This window comes from Schistocerca serialis, chromosome 7 (assembly GCF_023864345.2).
Source record: "Schistocerca serialis cubense isolate TAMUIC-IGC-003099 chromosome 7, iqSchSeri2.2, whole genome shotgun sequence".
In the NCBI taxonomy this organism is placed as follows: Eukaryota; Metazoa; Arthropoda; class Insecta; order Orthoptera; family Acrididae; genus Schistocerca; species Schistocerca serialis.
In genome coordinates, this window is record NC_064644.1 from 453,484,824 (window position 1) to 453,504,239 (window position 19,416).

General features: G+C 40.8%; 2 protein-coding genes across 4 annotated transcripts in view; one reads left to right on the forward strand and one right to left on the reverse strand.

Moving 5' to 3' along the window:
- LOC126412305 (cytochrome P450 6j1-like) overlaps positions 1 to 11,333 on the forward strand; it is a 108,193-nt gene extending 96,860 nt beyond the window's left edge. The window contains exons 8-9 of the mRNA XM_050081826.1: positions 1,353 to 1,613; positions 10,192 to 11,333. Coding sequence (XP_049937783.1) covers positions 1,353 to 1,613; positions 10,192 to 10,358 — 428 coding nt within the window. The 3' untranslated portion in view covers positions 10,359 to 11,333. The remainder of the gene's footprint in view (positions 1 to 1,352; positions 1,614 to 10,191) is intronic.
- A 6,050-nt stretch (positions 11,334 to 17,383) lies between these two features.
- The window catches only part of LOC126412656 (cytochrome P450 6j1-like), a 179,792-nt gene continuing 177,759 nt past the window's right edge, over positions 17,384 to 19,416 (reverse strand). The window contains exon 8 of one of the 3 annotated variants that reach the window (XM_050082359.1): positions 17,384 to 19,297. In XM_050082359.1, the coding sequence (XP_049938316.1) occupies positions 19,128 to 19,297 (170 nt within the window). In that variant the 3' untranslated portion in view covers positions 17,384 to 19,127. The remainder of the gene's footprint in view (positions 19,298 to 19,416) is intronic. The other 2 variants (XM_050082357.1, XM_050082356.1) reach the window with 2 other exon arrangements.

The following is a 19,416-nucleotide window of genomic DNA, read 5'->3' on the forward strand; positions in this document are numbered from 1 at the left end:
ATGTCTCGTTAGAAACGCTGATGGACCATTACGAAACTCTTTTCTTAACCACGAGCTGAAGTGCTTCTCAGTTATCCAATCTCAGTTGTCATGTTACTGCGAACAATTTTCGGAGAAGACTGGCAAAATCAATAGGACCTAAGCTAGTATACATCCATCACTGACAATATACCAATGTTGTTCAACACACAGCTAGAGAAAATTGCTTGTGACTGGTTAGAAGAAGCTTCTGGTTAACATGTTTAAGTGTAACAGCTACCTCAAAGAACCGTTCGCATAATAGATAACATCGTTGGAGGTAGGAATTAAACAACGCCTTCAGTCACAACTTTTCGTATTTTATTAACTACACTATGCATTTCGGACCCTGTGGGTCCATCGTCAGGTGTTCTTTGTTTTAATACATGTTTTATTTCTTCTCCTGAATGAGGTGAAATGCATGTTCCTGCCATGAAAAAGTTCAATGTTAGGTTATGAATTTCGTAAATCGAATGCTGAAAATACGTGTAAAACGTTGCAACGTTTTGCAAGCCTTTGCTTTCCTTGGATTATGTGGTAAGTTTACACTGTTCATTTTCTACTATTATGCACATATTTTCCGCGTTCGACTTACGAATATTTTCATTGCAGATTTGATTTGCAGATGTAACTGCCTTTTGGCACAGAAGTAAAGGCATTTCCATTACAGTATGTTGTATTGTATTGTATGTTAACCGGTGGCCTAGAAACGACAGAGAGGCTCCGTCCCCGCAGCAGCCGCAGTGGACCGCAACCCCACGACGATTACCGCAGTCCACTTCACCCCTCCGCCGCCTCACGCCGAACCACACTTTCAGGGTTATTGTGCGGTTCGGCCTCCGGTGGACCGACCCCCCCCCCCCCCCCCAGCCACTCCCCTCAGGGAATGCCTCACACCAGCCGAGTGAAGCCCCTATGTTTGCGTGGTAGAGTAATGGTGGAGTACGCGTACGTGGAGAACTTGTTTGCGCAGGAATCGCCGACATAGTGTAGCTGAGGCAGAATAGGCCAACCAGCCCGCATTCGCCGAGGTAGGTGGAAAACCGCCTAAAAACCATGTACAGACTGGCTGGTTCATCGGACCTCGACACAAGTCCGCCGGGCGGATTCGTGCCGGGGACCAGGCACTCCTCCCCAATCCGGAAAGCCGTGCGTTAGACCGAACGGCTAACCGGGCGGGCTGCAATATGTTACTTTCATTCAGATGTTGCCTGAAATGAGTTTTATGTTGATCGTTGGAAACTACACTCAGCGGAAATGTTCATCTTTGCTTGCCCACCTCCTCGTATTCACCGCTAACTCTTTGACGTGGCCCACTTGTCGCGCGTGTCCAGAGACGCTGCGGGTGCACCCTCCGGGCGGTACGCTGGAGAAGACGTGCACGGCCGCCTACCCGCTGACGACCGCCTCCGGCCGCCCCTTCACGCTGCAGACCGGCTCCCTGCTGGTCGTCTCCACCCTCGGCCTCCACCTGGACCCGCGCTACTTCCCACACCCGGAGCGCTTCGACCCCGAGCGCTTCAGTCCGGACAACAAGGACCGCACCGCGCTCAAGGCTTACATGCCGTTCGGTCTTGGGCCGCGGTCCTGCATAGGTGAGCACGCTGCTAAACAATACGTAAGCATCTGAGATGGTTTCTATTTTTTTAATGCAATGCAATTTACAGGGTTACATGAGAAACAACCAGATACGACGAAAATATTTTTTCCATGAAACGGTAATCCATGAGAAACTTACACTATCTGTTCAAAAGTATATGGACACCCCTAAGTAGTTTGGAGTTGACTACTAGATGTCACGAGAGATGTACCCGGCAATAGAAGTTGAGGCGTGAGGCGGGGAGTATTATGTTGTCAGTAGGGTAGTAACATCAGAATGAGTCGGTCAGGAGACCTCAACGACAGCGAATGTAGACTAGTCATTGGCTGTCTCCTGATAAACATTTCAAACCTTCTAAAGCTGCACAAATTGACTGTTGGTGCTGTGCATACACGAAGGAGCCACCACAGACAAACCAAGACCAGCCAGACTTCACCTGCTGGACACATCTACTCGCGCACCGAAACCGCCGAGCACTGCAGAGGGTGTTCATAAAAAATACACTACTGCTCATTAAAATTGTTACACCACGAAGATGACGTGCTACAGACGCGAAATTTAACCGACAGGAAGAAGATGCTGTGATTTGCAAATGATTAGCTTTTCAGAGCATTCACACAAGGTTGGCGCCGGTGGCGACACCTAGAACGTGCTGACATGAGGAAAGTTTCCAACCGAATTCTCATACACGAACAGCAGTTGACCCGCGTTGCCTGGTAAAACGTTGTTGCGATGCCTCGTGTAAGGAGGAGAAATGCGTACCATCACGTTTCTGACTTTGATAAAGATCGGATTGTAGCCTATCGCACCGTGACGTTGCTGCTCGCGTTGGTCGAGATCCAATAACTGCTAGCAGAATATGCAATCGGTGGGTTCGGCAGGGTAATACGGAACGCCGTGCTGGATCCCAACGGCCTCGTATCACTAGCAGTCGAGATGACAGGCATCTTATCCGCACAGTTGTAAAGGATCGCCCAGCCACGTCTCGATCCCTGAGTCAACAGATGGGGACGTTTGTAAGACAACAACCATCTGCACTAACAGTTCAACGACGTTTGGAGTAGCACGGACTATCAGCTCGGAGACCGTGGCTGCGGTTACCCTTAACGCTGCATCACAGACAGGAGCGCCTGTGATGGTGTACTCAACGATGAACCTGGGGGCACGAATGGCAAAACATTTTTTCGGATGAATCCAGGTTCTGTGTACAGTATCACGATCGTCGCATCCATGTTTGGCGACATCGCGGTGAACGCACATGGGAAGCGTGTATTCGTCATCGCCATACTGGTGTATCACCCGGCGTGATGGTATGGAGTGCCATTGGTTACACGTCTCGGTCACCTCTTGTTCGCATTGACGGCACTTTGAACAGCGGACGTTACATTTCAGATGTGTTAGGACCCGTGGCTCTACCCTTCATTCGATCCCTGCGAAACCCTACATTTCAGCAGGATAATGCACGACCGCATGTTGCAGGTCCTGTACGGGCCTTTCTTGATGCAGAAAATGTTCGACTGCTATCTTGGCCAGCACATTCTCCAGATTTCTCACCAACTGAAAACGTCTGGTCAATGGTGGCCGAGCAACTGGTTCGTCACAATATGCCAGTCACTACTCTTGATGAACTGTGGCATCGTGTTGAAGTTGCATGGGCAGCTGTAGCTGTACACGCCATCCAAGTTCAGTTTGAATCAATGCCCAGGTGTATCAAGGCCGTTATTAGGGAAGAGGTGGTTGTTGTGGGTACTGATTTCTCAGTGTCTTTGCACCTAAACTGCGTGAAAATATAATAACATGTCAGTTCTAGTATAATATATTTGTCCAATGAATACCCGTTTATCATCTGCATTTCTTCTTGGTGTAGTAACTTTAATGGCCATTAGTGTAGCTTGAATTCAGCGGAAGGAATCACTCGTGAGATCAAAAGCGCTGCTAGCGTTCCAGCTAGCACAGTGACTGTGCACAAGCAGAAAGAGGTGAAATACAGTAGTGCAACAGCTGTTCGTAAGCTATACGTAACTGTGATCAACGCTAAGCGACGCCGCGCGGGATTAGCCGTGTGGTCTAAGGCGCTGCAGTCATGGACTGTGCGGCTGATCGCGGCGGAGGTTCGAGTCCTCCCTCGGGCATGGGTGTGTGTGTTTGTCCTTAGGATAATTTAGGTTAAGCAGTGTGTAAACTTAGGGACTGATGACCTTAGCAGTTAAGTCCCGTAAGATTTCACACACCTTTGAACATTTGCGAAGCGATGATTTAGGTGGCGATGCCATTAGACAGTGGAAGACTGGAGTGTTGATCACGCTATAGCATGTGGCAATCCGAGGCAGTGGTTGAAGTTTGGCGAATGGCGGGAGAATGTTACCCGCCATCGCGTGAAGATCCAACAATGAATACGCAGGAGGAGGTATTAAGATCTTTAGTTACCGTGTGGAGCCCTTATTGCGCTTAAGAAGCCGCTATATCCGGAAGGATAGGAACACATTTCACAGTATTTTGTACAACATACAGTGGAGGAACAATTCAGAGATGACTGTTTCTATCAACACGCCAGTGCATCCTGACATAAAGCACCATTTGTGAGGCAATGGTTTCTGGACTGAAACATTCTTGAAATGAACTGTTCTACCAGGAGTCCCGATCTGAATCCAATGGATCGTCTTTGGGAAGAGAAGGTCGACTTCGCTAAAGACACCAGCGTCCAATATCGCTATCGTTTCTGGTTTCAGGCCCTGACGAAGAATGGACTTCCATTCTTCCACAGACATTCTGACACCTCATCGAAAGTACCCCCAACAGAAGAAATGGAAATGAGCCTATGGCATCGTTGGGCCGGAGACCCCATTCGGGGAAGTTCGGCCGCCAAGTGCGTCTTATTGCATTCAATGCCACATTGGGCGACTTGCGCGCCGGTGATCAGGATGGTATGATGATGAGGACAATACAACACCCAGTCCAAGAGCGGAGAAAATCTCCAACTCGGCCGGGAATCGTACGCGCTCCCGCTTGCATGGGAGGCAAGCACGTTACCACCCAGCTAAGCAAGAGGACACCCCCAACAGAGTTCAAGCAGTCAAAAGGCGAGGGGTGGACACACCCCCATATTAATGTCAACTAACATGTCTCTATATTCTTCTAATCAGATAGTCTAATAGATGACATCTTCAAAACTGGGTGTGATGAAGCAAACTGTTTTTATTATTGAAATTAGCGTGAAATATTTAGCTGTTCATTTTATTTATTTGTCCTCACGACACTAGAGCTATAAGGTATGTCACATAATTTACATTACATCCATTATGGCATGTATATAATAAGAGGCCTTACGTATAGTGTAGAATCCAAATTTTAGAAATAACTGTGACAAATACTATCTGCATCTATTTTCTGCTACCACTGCCGTTACTTTTTCCACATGTTATGTCATTGTTATTTCCAAATTTTGAATTCTATACTACTGTTATTTCCAAATGTTGAATTCTATATTACTGTAAGACTTGTTATAAAACGCTTCCCCTACTTAATGTAGTGCAAATCATGGAGATTGCTTGGCTCGGTGTGCAAGTGCTGCTGATGGTCCTAATCACGCCTGGACAGATAAACAAACAAAGACAACAAATAATGTTTGCAGATTTCAATTCTCAAAATCACTTCCCTCTATCACATCTAATTTTGAAGATATCAGCAGTTTATTTTTCCTAGAACACCATTCGCCGGAAATGTTTTCATCGTCTTTTGTTGTTTTGATGTTACACTGGAAATAACGCTGGTAATCCTGAATGGAAGTCCTGTCAAACCGTCCTTTCCATACGATGTTTTCATACACATATATTAAACTTTAATCTATCTCATGTGAAACTTTGGTGCGCAGCACTGTGTGAAGTAGCCCACTGTTCACCAACCCAAATAAGATAATGTTGAAGGGAGCAGTGCGACTCAGCAGAAAGAGATACGCATCAGAACTCGATAGATATTAGACCTACCTAAAAGAGACATAAATTAGCATGCCACAATTCCATGAAAGTGCCAACGAATACATTTATTTCCTGCGAAGATTCAAGCAGTCGAAAAGGTAATGGAGTAGATAAGGCATCAATTAACGAGATGCTCGAGAAGTATTTGTTTTGCACTAAATGCGTTAACACTAAATCGGATGCAGATATAGGTGAGTAATAACAGCAACGCAAGTAATGCACATTGGCACAATGTTTTACTCTGCTAGAGGAGAAGTTCCTTGTAAGTCATCCTGTATGACAGCTGCAGTGTTTATGAACAGTAGCCGCTATATTAATGTGAGTGAGGATTTCGAAATACTGCTCCTCTTTCAGGCAATACCGCACACCATATCTGAGCAAAAATTTGCGCAGGAACGCGGGACGAGGAATATACAACTTTCAAAACGGCGTACAAATAACACCACTGTTCAGAACGACGTCAAATTGCAACGGAATGTTATGGGAGAAGGGCGAAAATGTACGGCAGAAGAAAAAAAAATAGTGTGAAAATTGACCAATAGATGGCGCTGTATATGTCAGAAAACGTAAGTGAAAACCCCTGTCATGTGCACGACCCATTGAAGTTGGTATAAACACGCCGGGTACACGGCTTTTTCCTCCATTCGCGTCTGCGACGTCCGCCACTACTGTCTCAATGCAGGATCGCGCTCTGCTTGTAAACCTGTATTACAAGAATGATGACTGTGCACACGTCGCTCTGCAAAAGTTCCGGACACTGAAGGGTTTGAAAAAAAGGCGTTGGTCCGGTGACTGCCGTGGGTCTGGACAAAATGATTCGGAAATTCGAAAAGACATGTTCTTTTGGTGTGCAACCTGGTAGAGGGAGAAAACGAATTGATTCGACGTCAGTGGAAGCAATGGCCACAGCAGTGTAGGAGGAGACGAGAGGTGGTGTGCAAACGTGTAGTGCACGTAGAACTGCCCGAACGTTGGACATTCCCGTGAGCACGGTGCGTAAAATCCTACGAAACATCCATCTTTTCTGTCCATTCAAAGTTACCCATGTGCACGAGTTGCTTCCTGTTGACCTGTCAGCAAGAGAGACCTTTGTTTTAGAATTTCTTGCTCGCGTGGAAGTGGACAATGATTGGCCGTGGAAGATTTTGTGGACAGACGAAGCCCACTTCCACGTGAAAGGATATGTCTATAAACAGAATTGTCGAATATGGGCAATGCAAAATCCACACGCAAGTCAACCAGTACCACTTCATCTTTACGGCATCATTTATCGTAGGGTCATATTTTTTCGAAGAGACAGGTGTTTCCGGTCCTGTTATCTGTACGGTTACTGGTAAGCGCTATGAGTGTCTTTTGCGCAACCATGTCATTCCAGCTCTTTAACAGCGTGGCTGTGTGGATGGGATCATTTTTATGCAAGATGGCGCACCTCCGCACATTGCAAATGCAGTGAAGCATCTGCTGAAGCGCCATTTGGGAAATGTTAGAATTATGAACCGCCATTTCCCTACAGCCTGGCCGTCACGATCACCTGATCTCAATCCGAGTGACTTCTGGCTGTGGAGCTATCTGAAAGACGTTATGTTAGGCGTTCCGACTGCAAACTTAGCTGCATTGATAGCATGCGTTGCGCAACACATTCTGAACGTGACCCCGTAAACACTTCGAACAATGTGGAATATGCTTTTTCTCTATTTTCAGTATTGCAGAAAACGGTGGACAGCAGATTGAACATGTCTTGCGCCAGTCACACGGAAATTAATAATCGTATTTCATTTTGATTGATGCTTTTTATTCGGTTTTTGGCCTCAGGACAATTAAAAACCGATTTTTCCTGTCCGATGTGACATGATCTTGCGCTGGTGGATGGGCTTACGTAACTAACAGTATCACACCTGTACACCCATGGACACTGAGTAGTACCGGTTGTTTAACGTCAAACGTACATCTTAGGCATTGTTGTACGATTCATTTGTCATTTGTAGTAGACCACTATTACATTAGGATGCTTACAGCGCCATTTGTTGCTACATTTTGTAACTATTTATTTTTCTTCTGCCATACATTTTCCTCCTTCTCAGATAACATTCCGTTGCAATTTGACGTTATTCTGGCCAGTGGTGTTATTTCTACAGCGGTTTGAAAGTTTAACTTGAATTATAATCACCCTGTATAAAACCATTTCAAGTAATGACATGTATAGTGTGTTCATAATTAAAGTTCCAGTTTAAAAACGCTGCAGAAGGAGAACCACTTCTCAGGAACCGAGCGAGGTGGCGCAGTGGTTACACACTGGACTCGCATTCGGGAGGACGACGGTTCAATCCCGCGTCCGGCCAACCTGATTTAGGTTTTCCGTGATTTCCCTAAATCACTCCAGGCAAATGCTGGGATGGTTCCTCTTAAAGGGCACGGCCGACTTCCTTCCCCATCCTTCCCTAATCCGATGAGACCGATGACCTCGCTGACTCGTCTCCTTCCCCAACCAAACCAACCAACCAACTTCTCAAAATTAAGTTAAATTTTAACAGCATGTTATTGACGCAAGGGGGAACCATCGTGGAACAATAACAAAAGAACTGACGAAAATGTGTCCAATAGATGGTACTGTAAGCGTTTTAACGTAAAAGTGGAATCGGCTACAAATAACAGATGAATCGCAATACGACGGCTATAGTTTGAGTTGCACATTACACCACCCGTGTCGCTGAATGTGCACGAAGGCACAAGTTCGACAGTCAACCGTTGTGGCTCTGTTAGTCAGGTAAGCCGATTCCTCAAGACAAGGTCGTACCACTTCGGATGGGAAAAATCGGTATTTGTCCTGAGGCAAAAAAACAGCGTAAAAATCAGAAAGACATCGATTTCTAACTGTCGTGAGACTGGCGCAAGACATGTTCAATATGCTGCCATGAGCTGAAATTAAGAAACAGCAATTTCCACAAAATATCTGAGTGTCTCAGAGGTGACGTTCAGAATGCGTTGCGCGACGCGTGCCTGCAGTTCAGCTACGTCCGTATTTGGAACACTGAACATAACATCGTTCAGATAACCTCAGAACCAGAAGTCACACGGAAGATCAGGTGATCTGGAGGCCCAGGCTGTAGGGAAATGACGGCTGATAATTCTAGCATGTCTAAAATACCTCTGCAGCTTCCGCTTCATTGGCTGTGTAACATGCAGGGGAGCGCCTTCTTGCGTAAAAATTATCCCACCCACACATGCACTGTGCTGAAGGGTTGGAATGACATTGGCGTGCAAAAGACTCTCACAGCGTTTAACAGTGACGGTACAGGTAACGGGAGCCGCAAGAGGCATTTTGTCGAAAAGCTACGGCCCTATGATAAACGATGCTGTGAACCAGCACCAGAAAGTCCCGTTTGCAGAATGAAGCGGTACAGGTTGCTGTGCGTGCGGATTTTCCGTTACCCATATTATGGAATTCTGCGTATTGACTTGTCCTTGAAGGTGGAAATGGGCTTTGTCTGTCCACAGAGTGTTCCATGGCCATTCATGGTCCACTTCCATGCGAGCAAGAAATTCCAGGGCGACCGCTTTGCTGGCTGGTCAACAGGAAGCTACTCCTGAACATGCCTGATTTTGTATTGAAAGTAACGCAGGATGTTTCACAGGATTTTATGCACCGTGCTCGCAGCTTGTCCAACGTTGGGGCGATTCCCTGTGCACTGCATGTTTGCACACCACTGCTCGATCCCTCCTGCAATGCTGAGGGCACGCTCCCTCTGCCACACTGCATTTCAAAAGAACTTGTCTTTTTGAATTATGCACTCATTTTCTTCAGACCCTTAACAGACATCGGAACAATGGCTTTTTTTCATACCCTTGAGTGTCCGGAAATTCGGCAGGGCTACTGGCGCACGGTCACCGTTCTTTTAAAAGAGCTTTGACATCAGCGCGCGATCCTTCACGGAGGCAGTCACGTTGGGCGTCTCAGATGCAAACTGAGCAACAGCGGCGTGCCGCGCGTCTGTTGGTTGGTGTGGATACTCTGGATTGGCTTACCTAACTAACAGTGCCACAGCTGTTGACTGCTGAACTTGTGAATTCAGCGCTTTCAGAAGTACGGTGGTGTCACGTGCAACTCAACCCACAGCTGTCGCGTTGCGATTCAACTTGTAGAGGAAGACCTGAGATTAGTGTAGTAAACACGTTCAAAAATGTGTATAATGCATTAGTTATGCATAAAGAGTGCTTCAACAGCATAATTCATTTACGGTTAACCATATGCATATGTTCATAAAGTTGAACACTGAATAAACATCGCCTGCCGCGGTGGTCTAGTGGTTCTAGGCGCGCAGTCCGGAACCGCGGAACTGCTACGGTCGCAGGTTCGAATCCTGCCTCGGGCATGGATGTGTGTGATGTCCTTAGGTTAGTTAGGTTTAAGTAGTTCTAAGTTCTAGGGGACTGATGACCACAGAAGTTAAGTCCCATAGTGCTCAGAGCCATTTGAACCATTTTGAATAAACATCGAGAATATTCAGATAGACTTTACTGTATTTCTGTAACACGTATACTCAAATTACAGAGACTTGAGACGGTGTGCTGCAACCAGTATCTTTGTTTAAAATTTTTCAGGTCAGAGATTCGCGCTGTCTCAGGTGAAAATGGGTGTCGCCGCTGTTGTTTTGAACCTCGATGTCTCGCGAACTCCGCGCACGTCCGACCCCATCGAGATGGACCCGAAGTTCATACTCAACAATTCCAAGGACGGACTCTGGCTCTCCTTCAAGCCCCTCGCCTGATACAGGACAAAAAACTGAAGGAAGAAAAGTAAAAGAAAGGTCATTTTAGATACCTAAGTGCTGGCTAGGCTTGCGATGAAAGGCACTACCGAATCTGTTGCGGTTAAAGTTCCAATAGTACTTTATTGTATACAAGCATGTTGTAGCAATTGCTCAAATTTTATAAATTAAAAGCAAGATCATCCCTGCAGACACGTAAAATATTTCTAAGTCTCTGCAGTTTTATTTTTTTCATTCGAAAGTGGGTGAAATCATTAATTGTTTACTACAGAGCACTAGACAAGTTTGACACTAGAGCTGAAGGCATTGCAACACCCAAAAAAAAAACACACAAACTGAATCTTCCCAGATATGGAACTGTAGGTCAAACGTGTATAACAATTCCAACCACAAAGATGACTCAGTGCTAGTTGAGAGGTGCATAATAAGCTGTTCTCGGTCAGAAACTTCTGTGAGGGAATAATGGGTGAAATGATATACTGAGGTACCGGTACCGAAGGCATATGTGAGTGAACGCGAAAAATTAGGCATGTACCTCAAACAGTGGTACGTGAACCTTATATTGTGCTGCGCCGTAGAAATGTAGGTTAATTATTTTTCAACAGGATAATAGTGATATCCATACTGCTACAGAGACTGTAATGTGGTTGATGTACAACAATGTAAAACAGCCAAAGAAAACCCACTATCATAATTTACATTTCTTGGAAATATGTGGAATGTCTTGAATCTTGCACTGAAAGAAATCAAATTAAATAAAAAGCACTCTTGTGAAACCCCTTCGAGACGCCTAGGGAGAATCCCAGTGGAGACATCAAAGTGATAGAATCAATAAACGCTTCCAAAGAGTAGCCCTCTTACGGCGAAGAAACAAGATAAACTATTTATGTACGATTATGCTTTGTGTGGCACAACGTGTCTTTGTTTTTTAAGTTCTTTGTGGCTACTTTTTTAAATAAAGTTCACAATTTCGAATTTTCAGCTTTCATTCCGTGTTGATTTCATATTAATTTATCCTCATAAAACCTTCAACGTCAAATTGCGTTTGCGCCAGAACACTTTTTCCTAAGTTTTCAAATACGGTCTGCCGGTGTGCCGATGCTAGCACCGGAATTGGACTACAGAAACTGGTAAAATAATTAAGTGTGCAAATACATGTTGTATGTTTAAAATAGACGACTGCTTAAAGTTTTACTTTATTTGACATAGTGTGCGGTTTTAATTATTTTTTGTTCTTCGTATGTTAAATAAATATTACAGTATCTGTACAACAAGTCGTTTCTGGCAGCGATTCATCTCCTAAACAGCTTCAAAAACAAAATGTCAAGGCGTCCAAATACGTTTTACATATGGTGTACACAAAGATAGAGTAGAGACAAACAACCTCTTCAGTCCTGAGCGCATATTAAAAGTACGTGTGGGCTATTATTGTCTTAATTGGTATGTGTTAATGCTAGTTGACAATGAATGGCAGTCAAAACGTTTTTTGAATCAATAGTGAATTTTTTATATATGGTATCATATATGACACCTCAGGACTTAAGCAGGATAATTAGACACACAACTTAACAGCTTCTTGTTGCTTTATAAAAAAACATACATATTACACATATTTCTCATATTTGCTGTGATTTCAAGGTAGATCAAAATACACATTTGGTATCAAAACTTTCAACAACTGTAAGCAAGCAGTTCGAAATAGTTGAACAAAATTACCATAGCAAAATTTTTCAAGGTTTTTTTGCTTTTTCTAATATTAATCACATAGACTGGCATTAGGTTAACACAACTTGTCCTAATTTAACTTTACTTTTTATCGTGTAATGCAATTCCTATCAGTAGTGAAGCAAGGAAGCACTTTGCACTGTTCTCGCCCTGCAAAGGTAAGCCATCTGCAACCAAGTGCGCGACATTTTGAGGTGTTCTTTTCAACATGGCACTCAAGGCTGGGGTAAACAAGCAAAAAAAAAATATAACCCCCCTTCCACTGACGTAAATAGAATTGGGACTGGATCTCGAGGTATCATAAATGATGCGGAAAAGTTTAAAGCTCATAAACTGGTTATAACATTAATTTATGCTTCGCCACTAACTAGTAAGTTAGTAAATCATCTGAAAACACTTGTAATTACAAAAAGATTTGTCGTTATCTCAATTTTGCCGAGACATGCTGCGCAGTTACAGGATCCGGAGTTTGTAATGAATACTGACACCCCTTGGTGCTCGGCAGAAGGACGAGCAAGTGAGCTGTGCAAGTGCGATGTGTATTTATATGGTACCACAGGCCAGAGAAGACTCAGCTGCGTATGCGCCCGGAAAAAAATAAAACCTGGCAGTATCATATATGATATCTTGGGACTGAAGAGGATAAGTAAAGCTGTTCTCAAACGGGACGAGGTAGCTGACATCGACGTGAACGAAGCATCTATAACCAACCGCATGAGACACAGTGCCAGCTTAAAGTGATTTGCAGTTTCAGCGTTCTCCAGTTGCAGATGTCGCCTGTATCAGGTCTACACAGTTTATTTATAAAAAATGGACGGGCGTAAATTCCCACGTTACGTCTATTAAAACACACATTCCTTCCCTTGTTCATATACTAATCACTTTGTTCTCTCTGTGGCAAACGCAAATAAAACCATATCCATGGACATGTTGCAAAGTAAAAAGGGAAGTTCCTGTTCAGTAAGCAAAGACATCAGCTTGTAATACTTCCATTACAAAAGAATTGCAATATTGAGAATCTCTACATGCCCATGTTTTGACAAAATTGAGTTACCTGTGATTTTGAAATTTAAACATATAAGCCGATCATGATACAACGAAGTTCTATTAAAAATAAATGGCAATATTGAGAAACAACACACGCACATTTTTTTGACAAAGTTACCTGTGATTCTGTACTTTAAACATATACGTAGGCTGATCATAATACAGACAAAATCCGCAAGTTCTGGCATTTTCTTTGTTGTTGTGCAGTCATTGTATCGCCTAAAACGAAGAGAAACTCCACATATACGAAAGTTATAGGCATTCTCAAAATTGTATGTTACCAGCACTGCTTTAAACAGATAGCATAATTGATATGCGCCTATATATGACAAGGAAATGCACGACTTACGGCAATTTCTGCCATTCCTATCAAAAGAAGAAATCAAACAGAATTTCTACACTGACATATATAATTGGTCAACATATGTCAAAGATTGAGACTATTTTTTTACTTTCCACGTCTAGTTCCGTATGGTGAAATTGAGGAGCAAGTCTCCAATGTCCTGGAACGTGTCAGTATGTGAAATTACAACATAAAAGTAATAACAGATAAAATAAAATGTTTATGAACGCAGAAAAGGACAAGCCATAACTTTAAGTAAACGCAATCAACAATATAACATAAGAATCAGCTTAATTTTTCAAGGACCTTCTCGAAGAAGTTGTGAGCCATGAGGAAACTCTTCAGTTTGGTTCTGCCTAGCATTAACTGAGTCAAAGCTGCTAATTTTTGGGAATAAGCTGATATTCTCAACAAGAAACGGCAATATATATATATATATATATATATATATATATATATATATATATATATATATATATACTGAGAGAGGTCAATGTCACAATACCCTGACTAGTGAACACGGTTCGACAAAAGATTCGCGAACTTACACCACTTCTTGCCCGAAACGCCAGCTTCTGAGCCAAAGATATCCTTTGAAAATTCTAAGAGCTACGCCAAAATATAGTACCATACGACATAAGGGAATGAAAACATGCAGAGTAGACTATTTTTCACGTCGAACGATCACTTGCTTCAGAAACCGTTCTAATAGTAAAAATAGCAGCATTAAGTCTTTGAATAAGATCCTGAACGTGGGCTTTCCTCGACAGTTTGTTATTTATCTGAACACCTAGAAATTTGAACTGTTCAGTTTCACTAATCATCCCATTCTGTGAAATTAAAACGTCGGGTATTGTTGAATTTTGTGTCAGAAACTGTAAAAACTGAGTCTTACAGTGATTCAGCATTAGTTTATTTTCTACAGCCATGAACTTTTGTCATGAACTGCACTATTTTAAACAGAACTATTGTTGCACACAACATCCTTTACTGGCAAGCTAGTGTCATCATCAAACAGAAATATTTTAGAATTACCTGTAATACTGGAGGGCATATCATTTATATAAATAATTAACAGGAGTGTGCGGAGTATAATTCCAAAGAGAATGGAAAGAGGCACAAGTCGGTTAATTTCTGTCCATTACCGTAATGATGTATGAGTTAAGTAATGATTTATGAATATTTATTACAAAATATTGAGAAAGTACACATGTTCATTAAATAAATTTTACCTTAACGTCAAGAAAATGTATCATGATTGTGTTCAGTGCACTAGTATTCTTCACTATACGTTCATTTGAACGAAAAATGAGCAGAAAACCAGAATTTCAGCGCAAATATAAGGCCTTAAATGTTTCTTGTATCTCCTGCAAAGTTTAGTTTTTTGGACATGTGGAATTTCTCAATATTGCTATTCAAATAGTGTGATACAAACTTACGATAGTCTTCCACGTAACATAAAATTATTTCATCGTTTTCTCTTTTTAATAAACCCCGAAGGTGATGTTCCCCGTCATTTTATTACAGAAAATCGTACAATCAACGTCGTGTTTCCGAGAGATCGTCAATGAGCTGGTGCTTCGAAATGTCACATATTCGTAAGACGTAAGTTACAACATAAAACTCACAAAAAATGAACTTCAACTGAAAACGACAAAATCCATCGTAGCGTATCCCTAGTTCTGGTTGTGCTGTAGTGTTCTTGAATCTTACTGGTAAAGTGGTTCGTTGCGCTTTGTCGAGATATCATAGAATTTGTTAATGTGTGCGGAAATACTTCCTCAATGTGAAACAACAGGTATTGATGTCACATAGCTGTACGTCCACGTCGGCTTTTACGTTCCGGGAGAGAAAGACATAAGGAAATGGAGACGTAAGGCTGCTGTAAGAAAAGCGGATCTAGTAGAGACCATACTAATGAAGACTTAGTCAAAAGGTTTCATAACTAACCTAAGTATAATACGAAATCTTTTACCTCCAGAAAGTGAGAGTAATGCACTGTCATTATTAGTCAAATAACACTTGTAATCTTCAGTTGCCTGCCTATCTTGAAAATATTTCACGATCCTCCAAATAGCGAACCAAGCCCCTTGGTTTTTGCGTTTCGGATCTAATTCACTGGGAATAAATACGGCATTACACATTACTTTCTATCAGACCCACAATTTCATCTTCGTTTGCATCAATATTCACTATATACTTTTAGTATAGCTCTTTCCATTTCACGTGAAATGAGTGATTCAGCTCAAATGAAATGCTATAGTTTTCTTTCTGTCTTGCTTAACATTGCAGGCCAACCGTTTTGAATGTGAGCTATTCAATGTCAATAGACAGCTACATCTCCGTTTATGACTGAGCCTACAGGCCTATTCTCCAAGAGTCCAAGAGTATTATCCTCAGACTCTCATAGCATAGCGAAATTCTGACGTCAGAAGGGTGTTTTCATTCTTGAGAGTCACAAGTGTCTCAAGTCATGTGCTCCCATTTCTCATATCTGCTAATCATCTAATACATCCTTCCTATAAACGTTTTACTAGCACATCATACAACTGTTATCTATGGTATGACATTTTTCCTTTGACTCTATTTTACACAGTTCCACCTTCCTACTGAAGTAAATACTTTCTCATTTGAACGAAGAAAATGTGAAACATGATACTCAATAGATACAAAATATACATCTTGTCTTCATTCTCATTCAGTCCTTCTGTTATGCGTATTTACTGCTATTACACTATCAGCTACTTTATATTGTATTCAAACTGATAGTCTTTCTCTTTTCTCTGACTGTATCTAAAAATTGCATCCTCAGTTTTATAAACTCTTTTTTCAAATTCTTATTGTTTCTTGAAACTATTTGTAAACTAGACATTGCTTTTGTTCTTTTTGATAGATAATAACAGTCTGTACTTTAATGGTTTTATGAAGCAAAATAAACATTTGTAAGCCAAAAGGATGATTGATAATTTTAATTGAATTATTTTCATGTGCACTTAAATTCGTAGTTACTTTCAATAAGCAGTTTTCAGCGGCTGCCAGTCTAAATTTGTCCAGTCTCACATGGTTATTTGATGCTTCTGTTGCTATTTGCTTTTGTAAGAAATCTGTGGTTAATTGACTGAGTAGATGTAATAAATTACATTGCAACAAAATGTCTCTCCCAAATTCAATCAGAATATTGGTTTACAAGGATAAAAATTTGTTTTGAATGTTAGATACTTTTGCTGTACATGACATCTATTTTAAGCAATCACTGAAGGCTATATATTAAAAATCATTTCACTTCAAACAGAAATTTTCTATGCTAAGGAACACATTGAGTCTGTAGATGTTATATGGTTACAGTTTATACACCATTTTATCCCAATGTATAACAGAGATGTCACAGTATTATGCAATATTACAGGGTTTGCTATTCTCTCTCTTCATTAAAGTTTAGAAAGTTTTGTGTAAACATACATGTTCAAGAAAATTTGTTACTATAAATGTGAAAACATATAAATGTTTCATAGAGTTCTCATTCATAGAGACATCATCAAGATCAGGCCATGTCTGGAATGTGAAATGTGATAGTCCAAACAAGCAAAGGAAACAATATTAAACTCAGTAAATCATTCTTCCAGAAATTTCAGATAGTAGTTTTGGCCTGAGTACATAAAATATGTTGGTTATGTGTGCTCAATGAAAATAATGAAACAATCTGTTCTATGAAGCTTAGATAAGATAACTTTTTATTGAAGAAAAACAATATTTCATTTTTATGCAGTGAAAATGAATGTATTTGTAGTAATACTATCCTTTATAAGAAAAGAAGAAACTAAAGGTTAGTGGAATATTCCATAACAAGCTACACAGGCAGATATAAATTTTGGATTTTATTTCTCTGTGCTTTCTGATTTCTTTCATGCAGATATGAAGAAAATTACATAAGAATTATATATTTATTATTAGTATTAAGATAAAACTCTTTAACATACTGGAGTCTGGTTTAAAACTGTCACAGCTTACCAACAGAACAAATACTCTACTACCAACTAGACATGAATGCTTTGTTTATATCCAAAATCAAAATAATCAAATATTTAAGGAAATTTGACACAATTGGTAATTTCAAATGATATATACCACTGATATGTACATTCTGAGAGTAAAAATAAATCAGTTGTAGAAAACACTGGAAAACTACAAAAACTCCAAATGAAGACTGACATTTCAAGTTTATGTTTTTACATATGTTAAAACTATAAATGAGAAGTATGGAGTAACTGAAATACCAAGTATAAGATTTTTCAGAATATGTAAAAACATTTATGTCACATATAATACCTAAGACATAAGAACCTCTGTATTTGAAACACTTCCATATTATTATGGTATGTATGGAGTAACAGAAATAAATGACTGTTCAGCCTTTGATTAAATTATTCTGAAAGTATAATAAATATATAATCATACATTAATGGAAAATATAACATTTGAATATATAGATCATCTCCAGTTAAAACTCATAAGAAAGTTCTTAGTATTCAATTTCATATATATATAACACAAACATCAGAACAAAAAAAGTTTTCATTTAATATGTTGATTGCCGTATGGCTGCTGTCACCCATAACAGAGTCTCACCCCTAACACTGTAGCCCCTCTTGGCCTGGCAGTGCAACATCCATCACTAAGCATGTAGCAGAAGACGTGTTAATATGTTCCCGACATAGTAAGTTATGATATAGTGGTTGCAATATTAAATGGTAATCAGTACAACATATAATTTCTTCACTGATGACTTCTCTGTTCCTTAACAGTCAGATAGATGTGAAGTGTCCAGTCACTTTGTTGAATCAATAATACAAAATCGATTATGTATACATTTATCATTATCTCATTTGTTGACCAGTTTTAAACAGTAATTTTAATCAGCCAAGAATTTACATTGTAGTACACACTCTCTTGCAAAATTGAATGTTCATCCTCTGAATCATATTTTTATTCACATCATTTCAGACAGAACTTACCCCACAATATGAAAAAAAACATAGATGTTAAGCTGAATTCCGAAAATAAGTGGTTTCCTATGAGGAGAACTAAAATTTTCAGGCACCTTCTCCTCTTGGGAAATATCTAATCCAGCCCTAAGGAACAGAAACAATTTTCTGCTGTAGCTTCTATTATATCAAATATTCTCAATGCTTCTTCAGGTCCAAATAAATATGAACAGAAGTCCTAAACTATTGAAAACAAACTTCATAAATCACAGGTAGACACATGAATGTAGAATCTGCAGTTGGTCCAACGTAACTGCGACAAAATAATTGTTCTTAATTAATAGTTAGCCAGATGATTAAAGTTGTTCACCACAATCTGTTATTTATTCATTTACATCACTAGATCAGTTTTGCTGGAATTACGCTCTAAGATAGTCACGTCGTCCAAAGCTAGTAATCTTTATTCCGACATTATGTTAAAAATCAGTCATAATCTGGTGATTTTAATGATTTCTATACACTACTTGAAGAAAACCAGACATAAAATGTTCTCAAGAGGAAAACTCGAACGAAACAAGCTCTTTTATTGAAGTGCAGTTTTTTAACCCATACAAAGATATACAAATTAACATGAACAATTTGACGTTAATTTTATTCGTCAGTCTTCCTCGCCTATGCAGGGAGAGGTCGGAAAGCAAGCCATAAGCCATTCTTGTTGGCAGTCAGAAGAGACTTGGGATCCATCTCGACAGACTTGGAGGTAAGTGGTGTGCAACATATTTCCAGGCTGAGAACTATGGCCGCCAAGCCCATCTTGACCTGTGACAGTGCAAATCGCTGACCTGCAAAAGGTTCAATGCACGTTATAAAGTCATAGAGTACACTTACACAAGCAAATAATGGAGACATTACTATAAAATGAATTAGGACATTCGCCACATAGAGGAAGCTTGAACAGCAG